This window comes from Schistocerca gregaria, chromosome 6 (assembly GCF_023897955.1).
Source record: "Schistocerca gregaria isolate iqSchGreg1 chromosome 6, iqSchGreg1.2, whole genome shotgun sequence".
NCBI classification, from domain to species: Eukaryota; Metazoa; Arthropoda; class Insecta; order Orthoptera; family Acrididae; genus Schistocerca; species Schistocerca gregaria.
The window spans coordinates 429066471-429089482 of NC_064925.1; the positions used below are offsets into that span (position 1 = coordinate 429066471).

At 39.2% G+C, this 23012-nt stretch overlaps 1 protein-coding gene across 1 annotated transcript in view; it reads right to left on the bottom strand.

The window, feature by feature from the left end:
• The window catches only part of LOC126277980 (pancreatic triacylglycerol lipase-like), a 42897-nt gene extending 20323 nt beyond the window's left edge, over positions 1 to 22574 (bottom strand). The window contains exons 1-3 of the mRNA XM_049977642.1: positions 22489 to 22574; positions 17024 to 17147; positions 1029 to 1165 (exon numbers count right to left, since the gene is read on the bottom strand). Coding sequence (XP_049833599.1) covers positions 1029 to 1165; positions 17024 to 17147; positions 22489 to 22558 — 331 coding nt within the window. The 5' untranslated portion in view covers positions 22559 to 22574. The remainder of the gene's footprint in view (positions 1 to 1028; positions 1166 to 17023; positions 17148 to 22488) is intronic.
• Positions 22575 to 23012: the final 438 nt, after the last annotated feature.

Below are 23012 nucleotides of genomic sequence, written 5' to 3' on the forward strand. Positions count from 1 at the left end.
AAGTGGAATGCCCATTTTTCTGTAATCTGCTGTCATGTATAAGATCAGAGATATTTCACTGTTGATTTTACTTTTGTCCTGCCATGCAAATTTCACAGAGCCTAGAGTGATTGTATTTCTTAATTAATGAATAAGACAGAATAAAAATGGAAGTTGCCAACAGCCTGTATAAGACCAACAGTGTTATATTAGGTATGGTCCTACTGGAGGTGTTATGCCCTTGTCCTCCTCTGATTTTTAAGCTGATTTAGCCAGCCAGTTAGGGAACCTACAACTTAGTATAGACTCTGTAATCATGGTACAACTATATTTTTGTCACATGCACAAACCATTGCCAGATTATTTTACATAGAAGAAAAGGATGCTTGAGTTATATTAAACATTTTTATGCATCCCTGTTATATTTCAGGATGGCAGATTGAGTCGCACAGTGACAAGCAAGCCCCAGCCAACTATATGTTGAAGCTATCTACAAAAAATGTAGGATTTTCTACAGTTTGTTCAATTCAAAATATATCTGTACTCATGCAATTGCTTGAAACATCCTGATTTTTTCAGGCCAACAATATCAGTACATTGCTCATATATCATGAAAGTGCACAGTCATCTCTGAGCTTCATATTGATTGCATTTCCAACACTAATATGACTTTTGGCAGTAGGGAGATAGAATTATTGTATCACGTCTCTTAATCATACACAAATTAAGAATATTAAATAATGTTAAATAAAAATTTGGTTACTTAAAATTCAATGGGCTCATTTTACATAATTGTTTCTGGCATTTAAATAAATATATTTTCCTACCTTTTATGATTATCATTAAATGGACTCTCATTTGAAATTGTCATAGGGCTGTCAGATGAAAAAATTAAAAATGTTTTAACTGATACTATGTATATCCATATACCCGTTGGACATTTACACTAGCATCACAGCCAGCTTTTGTTTTTGTGCACATCTTGTGCCAATTGATAACAAGAAGCACTTTTCTATGTTTATCTGATTCTGCTTAAAAATACTACTTACCATTACGTATTGCCACTAAGTTGTCCTCACTAGCTAGCCACCCATGAATTGCAAATCTTGTGGGACGTGAAGCACTGAAGGAACCAAGAGAAGAGGCATCTCCAATCGTCACATACTGGGGACTTGTTGGGTTTGACCTTCATGAAATGAATATCAGTAATGCATTATCTTATATGATACTGAAGAAACCTGTAAGTGTTGTTTGGATGCATAAATGAAGAAAATAAAATTTATTTATCTGTCAATTTTTCAATTGTAGAATTGCATAAACTTATACTTCAAATAATCCATGAAAACAGGAAAGACTAAATTAAGGAGACTAATCTCAAAACAAATATAGCATAAAAAACTGAGAATTCCATAAAGTTTATCATGAACGACACTCACCATCTATATGGGAGGAGTTAGTAATACAGTAAGAAAACATTTGTAACTGACTTACTTTAACCAAATCACCCATCAATGTTTATTACTACATTAAATTAGTATTCCAGAATTAAATTTTCAATCTGTAGTGGAGTGTGTGCTGTTATGAAACTTCCTGGCAGATTAAAAATGTGTGCCAGATGGAGACTCAAAAACAGGGCCTTTGCCTTATGCAGGCATTCTGGAAACATCTCCTAGGCTATGGCAAAGCCATGTCTTTGCAATATCCTTTCTTCCAGTTTTGTCGGAGAGGTTCTGTGAAGTTTGGAAGGTAGGAGATGAGGTACTGGTGGAAGTAAAGCTGTGAAAACAGGGCATGAGTTGTGCTTGGGTAGCTCATACGGTAGAGCACTTGCCTGCATATGGCAAAGGTCCCAAGATTGAGTCTCGGTCTAGCACCCAGTTTTAATCTGCCAAGAAGTTTCAACATTAGTATTGTTTATGAGACTAAAATCATATGTTCCTGGATTTGCTATCACTTAGCAAAAATGGCATTACATGAGTGACTTATTCTAGAGATGGAAGAGTTACCAACTTCAAATAAAATGCTGCTCTTCTAATGTTAACTGGTTAAGCTGTCCATAGTATACCTGTTTAGCTACAAATCTACATCTACATCTACATCTACATCCGTAATTCGCAAGCCACCTGACGGTGTGTGGCGGAGGGTACCCTGAGTACCTCTATCGGTTCTCCCTTCTATTCCAGTCTCGTATTGTACGTGGAAAGAAGGATTGTCGGTATGCTTCTGTGTGGGCTCTAATCTCTCTGATTTTATCCTCATGGTCTCTTCGCGAGATATACGTAGGAGGGAGCAATATACTGCTTGACTCTTCGGTGAAGGTATGTTCTCGAAACTTTAACAAAAGCCCGTACCGAGCTACTGAGCGTCTCTCCTGCAGAGTCTTCCACTGGAGTTTATCTATCATCTCCGTAACGCTTTCGCAATTACTAAATGATCCTGTAACGAAGCGCGCTGCTCTCCGTTGGATCTTCTCTATCTCTTCTATCAACCCTACCTGGTGCGGATCCCACACTTCTGAGCAGTATTCAAGCATTGGGCGAACAAGCGTACTGTAACCTACATCTTTTGTTGTCGGATTGCATTTCCTTAGGATTCTTCCAATGAATCTCAGTCTGGCATCTGCTTTACCGACGATCAACTTTATATGATCATTCCATTTTAAATCACTCCTAATGCGTACTCCCAGATAATTTATGGAATTAACTGCTTCCAGTTGCTGACCTGCTATTTTGTAGCTAAATGATAAGGGACCTATCTTTCTATGTATTCGCATCACATTACACTTCGCTACATTGAGATTCAATTGCCATTCCGTGCACCATGCGTCAATTCGCTGCAGATCCTCCTGCATTTCAGTACAATTTTCCATTGTTGCAACCTCTCGATACACCACAGCATCATCTGCAAAAAGCCTCAGTGAACTTCTGATGTCATCCACCAGGTCATTTATGTATATTGTGAATAGCAACGGTCCTATGACACTCCCCTGCGGCACACCTGAAATCACTCTTACTTCGGAAGACTTCTCTCCATTGAGAATGACGTGCTGCATTCTGTTATCTAGGAACTCCTCAATCCAATCACACAATTGATCTGATAGTCCGTATGCTCTTACTTTGTTCATTAAACGACTGTGGGGAACTGTGTCAAACGCCTTGCGGAAGTCAAGAAACACAGCATCTACCTGTGAACCCGTGTCTAAGGCCCTCTGAGTCTCGTGGACGAATAGCGGGAGCTGGGTTTCACACGATCGTCTTTTTCGAAACCCATGCTGATTCCTACAGAGTAGATTTCTAGTCTCCAGAAAAGACATTATACTCGAACATAATACGTGTTCCAAAATTCTACAACTGATCGACGTTAGAGATATAGGTCTATAGTTCTGCACATCTGTTCGACGCCCCTTCTTGAGAACGGGGATGACCTGTGCCCTTTTCCAATCCTTTGGAACGCTTCGCTCTTCTAGAGACCTACGGTACACCGCTGCAAGAAGGGGGGCAAGTTCCTTCGCGTACTCTGTGTAAAATCGAACTGGTATCCCATCAGGACCAGCGGCCTTTCCTCTTTTGAGCGATTTTAATTGTTTCTCTATCCCTCTGTCGTCTACTTCGATATCTACCATTTTGTCAACTGTGCGACAATCTAGAGAAGGAAGCACAGTGCAGTCTTCCTCTGTGAAACAGCTTTGGAAGAAGACATTTAGTAATTCGGCCTTTAGTCTGTCATCCTCTGTTTCAGTACCATTTTGGTCACAGAGTGTCTGGACATTTTGTTTTGATCCACCTACCGCTTTTACATAGGACCAAAATTTCTTAGGATTTTCTGCCAAGTCAGTACATAGAACTTTACTTTCGAATTCATTGAAAGCCTCTCGCATAGCCCTCCTCACACTACATTTCGCTTCGCGTAATTTTTGTTTGTCTGCAACGCTTTGGCTATGTTTATGTTTGCTGTGAAGTTCCCTTTGCTTCCGCAGCAGTTTTCTAACTCGGTTGTTGTACCACGGTGGCTCTTTTCCATCTCTTACGATCTTGCTTGGCACATACTCATCTAACGCATATTGTACCATGGTTTTGAACTTTGTCCACTGATCCTCAACACTATCTGCACTTGAGACAAAACTTTTGTGTTGAGCCATCAGGTACTCTGTAATCTGCTTTTTGTCACTTTTGCTAAACAGAAAAATCTTCCTACCTTTTTTAATATTTCTATTTACGGCTGAAATCATCGACGCAGTAACCGCTTTATGATCGCTGATTCCCTGTTCTGCATTAACTGATTCAAATAGTTCGGGTCTGTTTGTCACCAGAAGGTCTAATATATTATCGCCACGAGTCGGTTTTCTGTTTAACTGCTCAAGGTAGTTTTCAGATAAAGCACTTAAAAATATTTCACTGGATTCTTTGTCCCTGCCACCCGTTATGAACGTTTGAGTCTCCCAGTCTATATCCGGCAAATTAAAATCTCCACCCAGAACTATAACATGGTGGGGAAATCTACTCGAAATATTTTCCAAATTATTCTTCAGGTGCTGAGCCACAACAGCTGCTGAGCCCGGGGGCCTATAGAGACATCCAATTACCATGTCTGAGCCTGCTTTAACCGTGACCTTCACCCAAATCATTTCACAATTCGAATCTCCGTCAATTTCCTTCGATACTATTGCACTTCTTATCGCTATAAACACGCCTCCCCCTTCACTGTCCAGCCTATCTCTGCGGTATACATTCCAATCAGAGTTTAGGATTTCATTACTGTTTACGTCTGGTTTCAGCCAACTTTCTGTTCCTAGTACTATATGGGCGTTGTGACCGTTTATTAATGAGAGCAGTTCTGGGACCTTTCTATAGACGCTCCTGCAGTTTACTATTAGCACATTAATATTGTTATTACTTGCTGCATTTTGCCTACTCCTGCCTTGCCGCGTCTCAGGAGGCGTCTTGTCGGGCCTAGGGAGGGAATTCTCTAACCTAAAAAAACCCCATGTGCACTCCACACGTACTCCGCTACCCTCGTAGCCGCTTCCGGCGTGTAGTGCACGCCTGACCTATTCAGGGGGACCTACATTTCTCCACCCGATAGCGGAGGTCGAGAAATTTGCACCCCAGCTCTCCGCAGAATCGTCTGAGCCTCTGGTTTAAGCCTTCCACTCGGCTCCAAACCAGAGGACCGCGATCGGTTCTCGGAACGATACTACAAGTAGTTAGCTCTGATTCCACCCCGCGAGCGAGGCTTTCCACCTTCACCAACTCCGCCAACCGCCTGTACGAACTGAGGATGACCTCTGAACCCAGACGGCAAGAGTCATTGGTGCCGACATGAGCAACAATTTGCAGTCGGGTGCACCCAGTGCTCTCTATCGCCGCCGGTAGGGCCTCCTCCACATCTCGGATGAGACCCCCCGGCAAGCAGACAGAGTGAACACTGGCCTTCTTCCCCGACCTTTCCGCTATTTCCCTAAGGGGCTCCATCACCCGCCTAACGTTGGAGCTCCCAATAACTAATAAACCCCTCCCCCCGTGTGCCTGCTCGGACCTTGCTGAAGGAGCAGCCACATGTCCACTCACAGGCAGAGCGGGCGATGCCACACGGCCAGCCTCCACATTGACCCTCCGCCTCGTGCGCCGCGAACGCCGCTGAACCCGCCACTCCCCTTGGGGAGAGGGTGGCCCAACTGCGCCCGGTACCCGCGAAGATGTCTCGACAGCAGGGACAGTGGGTGAAGCATCTAACACCAGGGGTGCACCATGCGACGCACCAGACTCCCCACTGCCGCTACACTCCGAGGCAGCAGCCTGAAGACGGCTGACCACGGCCATCAACACGCTCAGCTGTTCGCGAAGAGTGGCCAGCTCCTCCTGCGTCCGTACACAGCAGCAACACATCCTAGCCATCCTAAGAAATCAATTTACTATAGAGTGTTAGTCAGCTTTTAACTAGACTGCTAATTCACTAAAGGCGGTTGATTATTGACTAAACTGTGATTGCTAACCACTTCTTGTAGAAACAAGGAAAATAGCACTACCTGTCTCTGGACGGTATTGAAAACAAACACTAGCACTACTAGCACTATGGCTGACTAAAGGGACTCTCTGACTGTATTCAAAACAAACACGAGATCTATGGAACACTTAATAGCACTCTACTATTAAAGCTTCCTAAAAGCAAAAACACGCAGAAGAAGAAGTGACAAGTAAGAAAAATACAGATAATACTTAAATTAAGGTAGCTCGCTGCACAGAAGACGTGAAGCAGACGGCGGTTAGGGTGACACTGACACTACTGGCACTATGGCTGACTAAAGGGACTCTCTCTGACTGTATTTAAAACAAACACGAGATCTATGGAACACTTAATAGCACTCGACTATTAAAGCTTCCTAAAAGCAAAAACACGCAGAAGAAGAAGTGACAAGTAAGAAAAATACAGATAATACTTAAATTAAGGTAGCTCGCTGCACAGCAGACGTGAAGCAGACGGCGGTTAGGGCGACACTGTGTCTAGAATTTTTTAGTTCCAGCCACTAATAATAATACCCTAATTGTCACCAATAATTAGACTTCTCACAAGCTGTTTACATACTAGCTAAATATTTAGGTCTCATATATTATAAAAATATATGTTCCATATCTCCTTCTCAACAACTGGATTCATTTCAACTAAACTTGGTACACCTATTACTTGCCATCTAAAAAGCAGCGCTCTGGGGGTAAGATTGACCTGCCTCTCAAATAGGTGGGAATAGGGCTGGGAAATAAGTAAAACACACTGTGTGCAAATATCCAACACATATTCATCCAGTATCTGAGAATGAGAGCACTTAGCAACTTCACACATAATTTCAACCTTTCACAAAACTTTTTCTCACTGACACCCCCTCAAAATGATTGAAGGAAAAAAGTTTATCACTTAATATATTTTTGCTGTTCTTTCAGTAATACTGCTGCATCAGGCACAATGTTTTAATTTATTACTTCTTTACTTCTTGCAGTAATACTACTGCATCAGGCACGATGTTTTAATTTATTACTTCTTTACTACTAACCCCATTCACAGCACACTTTGCAGGCACTATTCAGATGTACCACTGAATTTACCTGCAAAATTATGTCATTGTACAACACATAGTTCAGGAGATTTGAGGTCATAAACGTTAAGATGTGTAAAAAAGTAAATACTACATTAGGGTTGATGTGCCTGGAATTTTTTAGTTCCAGACACTAATAATAATACCCTAATTGTCACCAATAATTAGACTTCTGACAAGCTGTTTACATACTAGCTAAATATTTAGGTCTCATATATTATAAAAATCTATGTTCTATATCTCCTTCTCAACAACTGGATTCATTTCAACCAAACTTGGTACACTTATTACTTGCCATCTAAAAAGCAGCACTCTGGGGGGTAAGATTGACCTGCCTCTCAAATAGGTGGGAACGGAGCTGGGAAATAAGTGAAACACACTGTGTGCAAATATCCAGCCAGTATCTGAGAAGAAAATACTACATCAGGGCTGATGTATTAAAAGTATTACTCCTTAACTAATAATTCCATTCAATACACATTTTACAGACAATGTCCACATATATGACTGAATCATTGTACATCACATAGTTGAGGAGATATAACATCATAAACAGTAAGATGCATGAAAAACTAGGTTTTCTTAAAACAGAATGCAAATCCAGTGCTTGATAATAAGAGCACTTAGTGATTCCCAACACGCTTTAAACATAATTTCAAACATTTCCTAAACTTTTCTCACGTAACATCATATATTTAAAAAGGTAACTCATTTTCAATGTAATCAGTAATCTGAGACTGTTTTATACAAGGGGATTTGATTATTTAAAGAATCAAGCATTTACCAGTACTTACTATCTAGAACGCAGCACTGTGGGTTTAAGACCTACCTACATAACACAGGGATAAAAATGAAAATGTGTGACATTCATGAATATCTTAGGAACACCTGGAGCAATTTCAGCCAAAGCTGTTAGGTACAAGCAGGGTCATATTTAGTCATGTGCAAACATGTGGAAGTACACAGGGTGGCAAAATTTTGGGGGTGGCAGAATGTTGTTATCAAAAAATTATTTTTTAAGTATAATTTTAATGTCCATTGCATTAGCATTCAGTAATTTACTGGTAAAATGTTGACAAACATTTCTACCTGCCATTAAACTTGTGTTTTACTATGAGACCACCTGTATAACATCTTCTATGTAAACGCGCATTAATCTTGTAGGCTACAGTAAGACATAGCTCCCCACATAACTGTGTATCCTACAAGATCTCGCATGTAGCACACTGTACAATTCATCTTTCGATCTAAAAGCAAATCAAAATGTAATTAACTTAATTACAGACCACTGATGATGCTTTACCTCAATAAAGCAAAATGAGCCTGGTGAAAAAAATCAAGCACTTTTGCAGTTGCAATGACAGAACAAAAATACCCTCAAGAATTCTTCATCCATTTGTGGTTAGGATGGTGTCACACACAACACAACATCATTCCACATGGTTCTCAGATTAAAATTAAAGCATGTAATTCATTTATTTAAGTTCACTGCATTTTGGAACAGGTTAGTTGAATGGGATTGTAACAAGTATGTTGGACTGATTAAATATCACATTTAAGTGAGCTAATTTTGGCATAGGGTAGTTTTTTTTTTTTTTTTTTTAAACCATATGTTGTGTGCAAGTTTGATGTTTCTGTGGCAGTTTTTCAGTAATAGCGGCTATTGAACTACAGTATTTATTTTACTGTATTTGAGTACTGAACTTGCACATGTGCTTTGTATTATATGTTATTTAAATACTTCGATAAATTTAAAATTCATGTCAATAATTGCAGAGTGTTACTGCAAGGTAGTTCGTAAATGAATAGCAATGCTGAACTTTAGGAAGGGGGGTGGGGGGGTGTAAAATAAATTACAGCACATGGGTGTCACACTCCCTAAATACTGCCCTTGGGTAAATGACTTGTTACTTGTATAAAAATACTGTGAGAATAAGAGTCCCCTCTACCACGAGAAACAGGTCTGTGGATAAGGAATGGTGGAGAAAAAATTTTTGAAACTGACTTTCTGGTGTTTATTTCCTGTATTCAGTTGACCCGAGTACTTCTGCATAGAATCAGGCATATGAGTGTGTAATATATATGGGGTAGACAAATGTAAATGGAAAACCTGCCACAACAGAAACATAGAACAGTTCTATTCAAAAGTAATCACCACATTCATTAAGACAATTATCCCAATGGGAGACGAGACGATCAATTCATGGTTTGCAGAATGCGGCTGGCCACTGATGGATCCACAACAGTACCCATTCTTGTACTTCTTCATCTGACTGAAACGGATGTTCATGCAAGTCTTTCTTCAGATCACCAAAGATGTGAAAACCACTTGGTGAAAGATCCGGGCTGTACAGAGAATGCTGCAGTGTTTTCCAACCAAACTGCTGAAGCATAGCCTTCGTCTGATTGGTGGTCTGAGGGCGTGTTATCATGCAACAGGATGATTCCATCTGGCAAGATTCCTGGGTGTTTTGACTTTGACACATCTCAGTTTCTGTAAAGTGTTCTCATAGTGCTGCACATTAATTATAATAAATGCTTGAGGACATTGGAGTTGAAGAAGAAGGTCATCATGATCATTCTGGAACTTTTGTGAATAGCTTAGGATTCCTTTTGTGGGGAAGATGTGAGGTGTTTACACTGTTGTCTTTGTCATTTGCTCTTGGGCTGTCCAAATGCTGTCGGATGAAATCATCTCGTAGCATGATAACCCCTGCTTACACACTGCAAATCAGACCAAGGCAATTTGATTGGGAAACACCTCAACATGCCCTGGATCTTTCACCATGTGATTTTCACATCTGTGGTGAGCTCAAAAAAGAAAGACATGCATGGATGTTGGTTTCAGTCGGATGAGAAAGTGCAAGAGAGAGTGCATTTGTGGATCCATCATCAACAGAATTGATCATCTCATCTCCCAGTGGGATAAATGACTTAAAGTATGTGATGATTACTTTTGAATGGAATTGTTCCATAGTTCCTTTTTGGTCAGTTTTCAGTTTTCATTTGACTTCCCCCAAATGTCACGAACGCATATGTTCAACAATTCCTCCTAAGCTTCTGAGTAAATTTCAGCAAAACTTGGTACACATTATACTTACTTGAGAGGGGAGGCAGAAGATGGACAGAGTGAGGTTAGGAGAAGGAGGACAGACATAGCGGAGGAGGCTAAGGGCAGAGAGAGAGGGGGGGGGGGGGGGGGGAAGAGATGGGTAGAGACAGGGGACATGGAGAGAGAGAGAGAGAGAGAGAGAGAGAGAGAGAGATAGAGAGAGAGAGAGAGAGAGTGAGAGGGGGGAAGGAGGAGGTGGATAAAGAGAGGAAGGATGATGATGATGGTGATGTTTGGTTTGTGGGGCACTCAACTGAGCGGTCATCAGTGCCCGTACAGAGTACCAGTTTTTACACAGTCCAATTTTTACACAGTCCAATCTTGCCACTGTCACAAATGATAATGATGAAATGATGAGGACAACACAAACACCAAGTCCCCAGGCAGAGAAAATCCCCAACACAGCTGGGAATTGAATCTGGGACACCATGATCCAGAGGCAGCAATGCTAGCCACTAGACCATGAGCTGCAGATGAGAGGAAGGAGGAGATAACAGAGAGAGGAAGAAGGAGGATGGAGTTGGAAATACTAATAGAAGATTGGAATAAATAAATACGCAGACAAGATAGAGTTTTTCAGCTAGTAATCTACAAAGAGTACGGAACGAAGTATAAGGCATATATTACTTTATATCTCCTTATTTGGTGAATAGGTTTATTCCTGTGTCCAGGGTTCTTAAACGGAGCCTCTGTTGCTTATTATTCAAGAAAAGACAGGCAATCACACAATAACTTTATAAATGGCACTTGAGCACCCTTATCAATCATGAGAAATATTCATACAATCACAATTGAATTCCATCTGCTCATTGTGTTGCCCGTTCAGTACAAATGCCTGAAATCTTGAGAACAGAGTGCTGTTGCTCACAGTAGTGACACTTACTCTGCAGTATAATAGCATAGAATTTGCAAGAGTATTCTGTGAAAATTTTACAAAGAGGCAGATGGACTAGCCAGTACCCATCCCCAGGAGGCAGAACTCAGCACAGATGGTAATGACAATTTAAATGAATGCTACCTTTTGAAACAGCATGCAGTATTTTAGGTGACATAGGCGGACTAGATAATTTGTCATTTTCCACAGATATTAGTTGTTTTTGTTTCTACTGAAAGACTATTTCATAATTTACATTAATTTTATAAATAGTTTAATTTCATTACTTCAAACTCATTTATGTGGATGTATTTTTATACCACTACCTATTTGGCCAGGAACTAACAACATTCTGTAAGCTGTTAAGTAGAGTGTTAATGGCTGTCTGGCTAGAGCCTCCATCATTGATCAGAATTTGATAAATCTGAACAGTCCAAATTTGGGCAATAAATGATTCCATATTATCTTCATCAATAATATATTGTAATAAATTGTGCTAAAATTCCCTGATACTCTGAGTCTCCAGCATCTAATTACTTTATATTTTTTGGGCTATGTCTTCCTCCCCACCATGAACCATGTACCTTGCCATTGGTGGGGAGGCTTACTTGCCTCAGCGATACAGATAGCTGTACCGTAGGTGTAACCCAAGTGGAGGGCTATCTGTTGAGAGCCCAGACAAATGTGTGGTCCCTGAAGAGGGGCGGCAGCCTTTTCAGTAGTTGCAGGGGTAACAGTCTGGATGATTGACTGATCTGGCCTTGTAACACTAACCAAAACGGCCTTGCTGTGCTGGTACTGCAAACGGCTGAAAGCAAGGGGAAACTACATCCATAATTTTTCCCGAGGGCATGCAGCTTTACTGTATGGTTAAGAGATGATGGTGTCTTCTTAGGCAAAATATTCCGGAGGTAAAATAGTCCCCCATTCGGATCTCCGGGCAGGGACTACTCAAGAGGATATCGTTATCAGAAGAAAGAAAACTGGCATTCTACGGATAGGAGTGTGGAATGTCAGAGCTCTTAATCAGGCAGGCAGGTTAGAAAATTTAAAAAGGGAAATGGATAAGTTAAAGTTAGATGTAGTGGGAATTAGTCAAATTCAGTGGCAGGAGGAACAAGACTTTTGGTCAGGTGAATACAGCATTATAAAACAAAATCAAATAGGGGTAATGCAGGAGTAGGTTTAATAATAAATAAAGAAATAGGAGTATGCGTAAGCTGTTACAAACAGTATAGTGAATGTATTATTGTGGCCAAGATAGGCACAAAGCCCATGCCTACTAAAATAGTACAAGTTTATATGCCAACTAGCTCTGCAGATGACAATGAAATTGATGGAATGTATGATGAGATAAAAGAAATTATTCAGATAGTGAAGGGAGATTAAAATTTAATAGTCATGGGTGACTGGAATTTGATAGTAGGGAAAGGGAGAGAAGGAAACATAGTAGGTGAATATGGATTGGGAGTAAGAAATGAAAGAGAAGGTCGCCTGGTAGAATTTTGCACACAGCATAACTTAATCATAGCTAACATTTGGTTCAAGAATCATGAAAGAAGGTTGTATACATGGAGGAAGCCTGGAGATACTAGCAGGTATCAGTTAGATTATATATTGGTAAGACAAAGATTTACGAACCAGGTTTTAAATTGTAAGACATTTCCGGGGGCAGATGTGGACTCTGACCACAATCTACTGGTTATGAACTGTAGAATAAAACTGAAGAAACTGCAAAAAGGTGGGAATTTAAGGAGATGGGACATGGATAAACTAAAAGAACCAGAGGTTGTACAGAGTTTCAGGAAGAGCATGAGGGATCAATTGACAGGAATGGGGGAAACAAATACAGCAGATAAAGAATGGGTAGCATTGAGGGATGAAATAGTGAAGGCAGCAGAGGAACAAGTAGTTAAAAAGACAAGCGCTAGTAGAAATCCATGGGTAACAGAAGAGATACTGAATTTAATTCATGAAAGGAGAAAATATAAAAATGCAGTAAATGAAGCAGGCAAAAAGGAATACAAACATCTCAAAAATGATACCGACAGGAGGTGCAAAATGGCTAAGCAGGGATGGCTAGAGGACAAATGTAAGTATGTAGAGGTTTATCTCCCAAGGGATAAGATAGACATTGCCTACAGGAAAATTAAAGAGACCTTAGGAGAAAAGAGAATCACTTGTATGAATATGAAGAGCTCAGATGGAAACCCAGTTATAAGCAAAGAAGGGAAAGCAGAGGAGTGGAAGGAGTATATAGAGGGTCTATACAAGTGCAATGTACTTGAGGACAATATTATGGAAATGGCAGAGGATGTAGATGAAGATGAAATGGGAGATATGATACTGCGTGAAGAGTTTGACAGAGCACTGAAAGACCTAAGCCGAAACAAGGCCCCGGGAATAGACAACATTCCATTAGAATTACTGACAGCCTTGGGAGAGCCAGTCCTGACAAAGCTCTACCATCTGCTGAGCAAGTTGTATGAGACAGACGAAATACCCTCCGACTTCAAGAAGAATATAATAATTCCAATCCCAAAGAAAGCAGGTGTTGACAGATGTGAAAATTACAGAACTATCAGTTTAATAAGTCACAGCTGCAAAATACTAATGCGAATTCTTTACAGACGAATGGAAAAACTGGTAAAAGCCGACCTCGGGGAAGATCAGTTTGGATTCCGTAGAAATGTTGGAACACATGAGGCAATATTGACCCTATTACTTATCTTAGAAAATAGATTAAACAAAGGCAAACCTACGTTTCTAGCATTTGTAGACTTAGAGAGAGCTTTTGACAATGTTGACTGGAATACGCTCTTTCAAATTCTGAAGGTGGCAGGGGTAAAATACAGGGAGCAAAAGGCTATTTACAATTTGTACATAAACCAGATGGCAGTTATAAGAGTCGAGGGGCATGAAAGGGAAGGGAGTGAGATAGGGTTGTAGACTGTCCCCAATGTTATTCAATCTGTATATTGAGAAAAAAGTAAAGGAAACAAAAGAAAAATTCAGGGTAGGTGTTAAAATCCACGGAGAAGAAATAAAAACTTTGAGGTTCACCGATGACATTGTAATTCTGTCAGAGACAGCAAAGGACTTGAAAGAGCAGTTGCACGTAATGGACAGCGTCTTGAAAGGAGGATTTAAGAAGAACATCAACAAAAGCTAAACGAGGATAATGGAATGTAGCCGAATTAAATTGGATGATGCTGAGGGATTTAGATTAGGAAACGAGACACTTAAAGTAGTAAAGGAGTTTTGCTATTTGGGGAGCAAAATAACTGATGATGGTCAAAGTAGAGAGGATATAAAATGTAGACTGGCAATGGCAAGGAAAGTGTTTCTGAAGAAGAGAAATTTGCTAACATCGAGTATAGATTTAAGTGTCAGGAAGTCATTTCTGAAAGTATTTGTATGGAGTGTAGCCATGTATGGAAGTGAAACATGGACAATAAATGGTTTGGACAAGGAGTGAATAGAACTTTTCAAAATGTGGTGCTACAGAAGAATGGTGAGATTATATGGGTAGATCACATAACTAATGAGGAAGTACTGAATAGGATTGGGGAGAAGAAGAGTTTGTGGCACAACTTGACTAGAAGAAGGATTTGGTTGGTAGGACATGTCTGAGGCATCATGGGATCACCAATTAAGTATTGGAGGGCAGTGTGGAGGGTGAAAATTGTAGAGGGAGACCAAGAAATGAATTTACTAAGCAGATTCAGAAGAATGTAGGTTGCAGTAGGTACTGGGAGATGCAGAAGCTTGCACAGGATAGAGTAGCATGGAGAGCTGCATCAAACTAGTCTCAGGTCTGAAGACCATAAAAACAACAACAATGTCTTCTTACTGGCATGTATACTGTGATGATAAAATTGAATTTATAAAACTGCAAGGTATAGGGTATTCAAGATTCAGAGAGAGACTTGAATCCGCTTCTGTGTAAACAGTACCTTCCTCTTTCCCTTTCGAACTCTTACAGGAGCTTGAACTGACCCTATGCCCCTCAATGAGCATTTTTGGAAATCTATGAGTGCCAAATTATGCTGGTCTACTGACATACATAGCACTTATTCAGACAAACTATGTGATCCTTAATTTTCTAATATTTATATAATAAACTTTTAAATTTTTGAGTGAATGATGCTAGCAGTTAAATTTGAGTTTACTGTCACAGATAGAAAACAAGAGACTTATCTGAACAGTTAAAATAATCCAGCTACTTTTTATGTAGAAATAAATAACAGTGCAGAGCCAAGCATACAAACGAAATAATGTTGATCAAATTTATGAACTCAGCTTACAAAAAACTGTCGGTGGGGTATACTACAATTTGCTAGGGTTGATTTTGGGAGTTACTGCAGGAAGGAACTACAGTTTCATGGCAAAGAGGGATCTTCAAATACTAAAGTAGTTAATGCTAACAGAAAATCCTCAGATTTCTTAGGCTTAACAAACCATATGAGGAGTGGCTATTTCTATCACTTTCAACCATCCACGGAAATGCAAATGAAAAAAGGAACTCAACTTCTTGTGGGCTTGGAATGAGTTATCACTCTCTGGAAGGTAATGCAAATCCAAGGAGTGTAATAAGAAATATTAATAGAAGACACAACACTCAGTCTGGATGTAAAAGCAGTTACAATACAATACAATACAAATGGAGAATGGAATATCTTAATGTGATAAGCATGAGAGGAAAGACAGAGGAAATATTGAATATAATGAAGAAGAGGAAGAATCATATATTTGGGCTCAGTGAAACAAAATGAAAAGGCACTAGTTCAGAATCGTTGATAGGTAATTACAGTCTTTACTGGTATGGCCAACTTAAGGAGGCACAAAATAGAGTCGGTTGGTATTTCTCCGGAATATGGGCAATGTCATCAGAGGATCACTCGGAAGATGGAATGGCATGCCAAGGTCTTCAGTGATGAAAACAGATTCTACCTGCATGCAGGTTACAGTCATTTCCTCGTACAATGTAGATCTGGTGAGGGATGTGTCATAGAGTGCATTCATCCGAAACACACTGGCCTCACCCCAGACTTTATGGTCTGGGCTGAGATAAGCAACAACTCTTGGTCACCTTTGATGTTTCTGAAGGTATGTTTAGCAGTACTCCGTACATGCAGAATGTTGTTATAACTCATTATTTTGCCGTTCTTGTTCCAATAGAATAGTGTTTACCCACACACCACTGGGGAAACTCCATGTGCTCTCCAAAATGTGCAACAATTCCCCTGACCAGCACGATCTTTGACCTTCTCCAATCAAGCATGTGCGGGATATGATGGGATTAGAAGTGATTCGTGTGACTTGTCAACCAACAACTCTTACAGAACTATATGAACAGGTTGAGTGGGCATGGCATAATGTGTCCCAGGACAGTATTCATCATCTGTATGATAGACTTGATGCCAGATCAGTTCCTGCATTGCTGCCTGTAGAGGCTACACCACACACTCAGAACCACTTCTACTACTGATCTATAAAAGTAATCATTTCATGTATTCCATATTCACTGTTGCAACAATAAATCTTGAATTAATTGGAAACCTCTAAAGAGGTGTACAATTTTTTTCTGGAAATGTATTATGATAATGTGAATTCATTTTCATTATATGAAAACTACAAATAAAAATGATGACAAGCACACACTTAGGACCATGGTATTTGGATGTTTGTGGACATGTGTTTGAGTGTGAGTACTTAAAACAGAAAAAAATGTAGCACCTTAAAATCTAATAAAATTCTCCAGTTCGGTTTTTTTCATGCTACTGCCAGTAACAGATGAATGGTCATCTATCTTCACTTTTATTTATATACTGAATATAGCTTTTCAGGATATCAAAATGACCATTGTACAATTTCTTGTGATGAAACAAAAATATATAACTATTCCCATAAGTAATGGCACCAAGTGCAACATTTACAGTCATTTGTTTGTAGGTGTATGCCTACTTACTGTGTGTAAAGGCGGAAAGACACATCACTGTCACTTACAGCAAGAAGTTCAGTGTCACGATTCAGGTCAACCAAATGCAATTTTCCATCACCTCCAGGAATTAATTCCCATCTCTCTTCACGTGCTGAAACAAATCATAATTATAGATCTTATAATTACATTTTTCCCTGAAACATTCAAGTTTCTTCCTTATCTACAATAATGTTTGAAGCAGAAGAAATGAATTAAAATTTTTCTTCTTTATCTACAATGATGATTGAAGCAGAAGAAATGAATTAACTTTTTTAAATTAATTTCTTCCGCTTCAATCATTATCATAAATCATAATTAATACATTAAAACAAAACTGTTAAGGAAACTGAGCTTGCAGCAGTGTGGGCAAAAATTTGTTTCCCGTCTGTTTTTGGGTATTAATTGGCAAGGATGTTAATTCTTTTTCACATTTGAAAATTTATGAAGTCAGAACGTGGTGAATTTTCAAAGTAGTATAAAAATTTACTTTAAATACTCAGAAATGTGAAATGTGCACTTCACAAAATTCAAACACATTGTATCTTATGACTACAATATCAATTAACCACAATTTTAATCAGATAACTCACACAAACAACTGGATTATCAATTTGTCGTGACGTGAAATGGAATTATCACAGTGTTCAATCAAAAGTAAAGCATGTGGCAGACTTTTTTTTTATTGGTGGAATAATGTGAGGATACAGTGAGTCAACAAAGAAGATTATTTCAAAGCACTCATGCGTTCCATCTCAGAATATTGCTCAAGTTTGTGGGACCCACACCAAATAGGACTATCATGGGAAATTGAATTTATGCACAGAATGGCAGCACTAATGGTCACACATTTGTTTCACTCATGAGAAATTGTCACAGAAATGTAGGAAAACCTGAATTTACAGATACTGGAGATAGACATCAACCACCTAACGAATGCTTCTTACAAAGTTTCAAGAACATACTGCAGCCCACACAGATCACTCTTGTAGGCCTCATGAACACAAGATTAGACTAATGACAGTGGGCACAGAGACATTTAAACAGTCATTCTTCCTACACTCTGAATGAAAATACCTCAGGAAGGAAAGCTAATATGTGGGAAGTACACTTTGCATGTGCTTCACAGTGGTTTGCAGAGTATGGATGTAGATGATCATGCAACTGAAGCACATTGGGATGGAAGAATTTACAGCTTTTTTTCAGAATATTCCCCCTTATCTGACTTTGTCAGCTTTCCAGGATGAATGGCCACTTGATTTCTTACCAAGCTGAATACCTGCATGTTACTGGATAGAATAGAATAGAATAGGAATTGTAGTTGAAGGACTTTGACTGATAGCTTAGTAATATCAGTAGTCTACTTTCAGTGTGTCTATCTGCTGCTCAATGCTGTCTCTATTTAATGAGTAAAAATCTATTGATTTCACAATGTTGTTTGTTTCAGAATAATATTTTATTTTATTTGCAGTCAATGCAAGTAACAATAAATAAAGCACAGAATAATTTTATAGTCAAGGGATGAGTACCATATAAATGCCATTTCTGAGTATGAGTTCGAGTCTGCTACCACTATAACAAATAAACATGGCCACTAAATATAAACTGTTTAGACTATACTACTTCCTTGTTTTTTAAGCATATGGATAATTATGATCCATAGTTCTCCACATCTGAAGTTTTGTTAGACTCATGATGGTCACAATGAAAGCCATGCCTCCCACTAACTACTCTATTAAGCTTAGCCACATTTGATATCCATGTAAAAATTGTTGCTTATGGAAGTTTCAAGTTTATAGTCAAGCTTGATGTTTCAGTTTTGTTACATAAACAACAGAAAGGGAAATTTGCTTCTACATCACTGAATGCAAGTAAAAAGAATCTTAAAGAGAGGTTTTGAAGCTATTGTTTCTAATCTGGTGCCTAATATTTATAGCATTTTCACTTGACAGTAACTCCACAAGGAATAAATGTATACAGAGGCATTGAGTTGCTATCTCGCATATACAGTGTTTTCTACCTCTGTGTCAGTTTAGAGAAGTTCTTACTGAGGCTTTTAGTGACTGCAATTAGTCATCACTGACTGCCCTTAATGTTTCCGCATAAACCTCAAACAGAGTAGGGCAGAATGAAGAGACAAGAAATTCTTATATGGACAAGTACATGAAAGAAAAGAACTATATGTGCACTGTCCACTGTCAATTGATATGACTCATGGCAGCTGCAATGCAAAAATATTAGGTTGACTCATATGTTCATAGCGGTTGTTTTTTATTTATTTATTTATTTTATTTTTTATTTTTTTTTTTTTTTTTGCTATGGGTTTATTTATTGGTTATCATTTCCTACTTGTAGTTCACTGATGCTACTTGAGTTTATGTATTGTCATTAGAGACAGTGGGTGGAGCTGTAGATGCTAGAAATTGTATGTTAAGTGGAGAAATCGTAACATTTCTGAAATATTCTTCTGTTTCAGCTCAGTAGAGGGGAGGACGCTAGAAGCATTTGCATTTTCTCTGGGGATAATGGGCATTAGACAGAGCATGGCAAGAAAATGATTTTCTGATTTTAAGGAAAATTGTTTTGACAAGTGATTTTCCACATTTAGGAACACCTTCAGGGATTGATGAAGATCTTTTAAACACATTAATCCACAACAATCCATATCAGCGTACTAAAAAACTAGCAGATGCGATGAATTGTGATCATTCCACCATCATTCAACATCTGCTTGCAATGGGGAAGGTTCAAAAATTGGGTGTACAGGTACTGCATACACTCAGCCAAAATCACAAGAATCAGTGGGTGGCCATATTTGCTTCTCTGCTTGCTCGTCATTAATTGCCTTGTGAACAACACTAACAGTTCCTATCTTCCACCTTCACTGGTGATGAGAAATTATGTATTTATGCTCATATAAAGAAAAGAAAGTGCTGGCTGAGTCCAAACAAAGAAACAGCTCTTTGCACAATGACCTGTGCACATCCATGGAAGATAATGTTTTGTATCTGGTGGAACAGTGACAATATGGTGTACTATGAATTTATTGTCAACAACTGAGAAATCTTGCAGATGCAATCCTAGAACAATGACCAGGAAGACTGTCTGAAGTGATGCTACTCCACAGTAACTCCCACTTGCATTCTGATATACTGACAAAAATGATATACAGGAATTGCACAGGGAAGTCAATCCAGAGCCACCTAATTCACCTGATGTCACATCCTCAGATTTTCACCTTTTTGGGTCTTTATCAAACAAGGTCCAAGAAACTTACTTTTTGGATGAAAATGCCCTCTCAACATGGCTTGGCAAGTTCTTCATCACAAAGCAAGTGATTTCTACAGTTGTGGCATCAAAGAGTTACCCCAGCACTGGCAGACTGTTTTAAATAGTGGAGGGGAATATGTTATTGATAACTAAAGTCTCTATTGTGCGTCTCTGTTGGATTCATTAAACTTATGCATAAATGCAATATATGAATGGCAGAATGGCAGTGCACAGCCAGCTCAAAGCAAGCAGTGATTGGCATCCGGCAGTGTGCACCTTTATCATTATGCAAAATCTTGGCAGTGGTGTAGTGCACATGGTCACAGGAAAGATAAAGCAGTGAGAACTAAGCCACTGTATCAATACAGCAAATTTCTTGGTCTGATTCTGCAAGCGGCAGACCACCTGGGTTGAGCCTACTGTGAGGTCCCCATCAATATGCCAGGACTTTAATTTAGCATCATTTGCGTAGTTTTCTCATTTTTCCAAAAAATGTGGCAGTCGGTGGGGCAAGTGGAATGGATTCCTTAGTTTGATTCCATAAGCCATAAACCATGTAAATCGAGCTTAGTGTGAGCTCCCCACCAAGGTGCACAGGATGGTAATTTGGTGCCATTCGTGTCTTTTCTCGTGTTCATGAAAGACATCGCACCCTGTGAGTCAAGCAAAAAGTCATTCTCTTACAGGTCAGCAGTTTTCCTACAGGCCTGCAACGAGGACAGTACACTCATAACACTGGGGAATGTACATCCTCTAGGACCAGTATTCGGGCCCTGTGACATGTGACAAGTGTCAAATATTAGTGCTAGCACCATATACTGTGGCCACACAATCACCAGTGCATTGCCATTAACAAATGTAAATCAGTTGTTAGTTGGGTGTGTAATAATTTGTGAGAAATAAGTGTATATTTCACAACCATACTCATTCTCATATCCCATCACCATAGCCTTCATCCGAGTATAGTACATGGGTGTGGCAGTAAGGCTGGGTCCCTGTACAGCTGAGTTGTGGGTGGTGATCTCATCTTTCTTTTAAATTTAATGTGACGTTCATTTACATGATGTTGCATGAAGGACTGGGGTATTAGAAATGTGTGTTTTGTAGGTACGTCGAGTCTCTGGCAAACAGCAGAAAGATTTGCACACAGGAAAATACCTATGGATGGAACAGGGTGCCCCCATTTCCAACCAGTAGCAAAAAGGATGGATCAGGAATGGGGATATCCAATATCACCTATGCCAAAAAAGGCCCTGTCATCTGCTGTGACTAGAAGGTCATGTTCAGCCTGTCCTACAGTATTCTGGAGTTACTGATATCAGAAATAATACACTAATGTGACACTTTACAGAGCCTTCAATGCATTATTAAAGATAGGGATCAAGCAAATTGTCACAAGGTGTGGGTTTGTTTCAAGAGTGCACAGTGCCAATACAACACTAGACACTCTGCATTCATTGCAATGGGAGATGTTGGATCATTATCCTCACAGTCCCGATTTCTTATTTTGTGATTATGACAGATCTGATACCTTAAAGAAAAACCTAAAATGTCAGCATTTCACTTGTGACCAATCAGTGCAAGATGATGCAGAAGAGTGGTTCCCTTACCAGCCATTGCCTTTTGTAATGGTCCCTTTAATATGTTGAACATTGGTGTATGTTCAATTTCAATGACACTTTATTTCATGTATCAATGCCTAACAACCTCAGAGAAGTGTTCCACACATAACAGAGTATTGCCCTTACCAAGCATGTCTTAATGGTGTGTTGCAGCAAGGTTTCAAGTTTCTCAGAAGACATGCTAAGCTGTGAGAAGTGACCAATAGACCACTTGCTGCACAGCCTCATCAGTGAATATGACTCGTGGTTCTTTGGACTTCATGTGTTGCTTTCATCATCAGGTCAACGATGACTCCATCTTACAATATAAATCTTTTGTAGTTGTAAAAATCTCACATTCCCACCTTCTGCCAGAGTTAAATCTGCACTGTACTAATCGTTCCTGCTTTGATGTCTCTTCTCTCTCTTTCACACACACACACACACACACACACACACAGACATGCTCCTTTTACAACTCTAATTGTCCATTCTTATAACAACGAACCCTTAAACGATCACACTGTCATATGCCTCTTGTTGACGACACACAGAAACTGATATTTTGATATTAAATTTACTCACCACAGGTAAGACCTATTAACAGAAACAGCAACAGCAGCTTGTGACCCATGATGACTGCTTGGCATTTCATCTGCCCTTCCTGCCTTAAGTACATACTGCTTATCTTTGAGAGTTTTAATGTGCTTCGTTCAACTGATAAGTCACGTTTGGATAATTATCTGTCTTATCAGCATGTAGTAAGATGAAATTAATTTATATCATTTGAAATCATATTCCTGAGCCTATACTAGATGTAAAAAGTGCTTGTACATTATGTTAGTCATACTAAAATGAAATGAAATTCGGTTTTATATAAGTATATTTGGATGCCTGTACATCTATACTAACACATAAGGGGGAAAAGTTATTTTAAAATATCTTGAAAAGTTCTTGATTGATTAACTTCACATTTTTACGTGATATCCTTCGAAACACTCAGACAGCCATAAGCTACATATGTAATAAAAAAGAAAAAGAAATGAAACAGTGTAGAGGTTTCCTGTCAAAAATGACTACAAAAAAGAAAATGCTGTGCTGGTTTCATC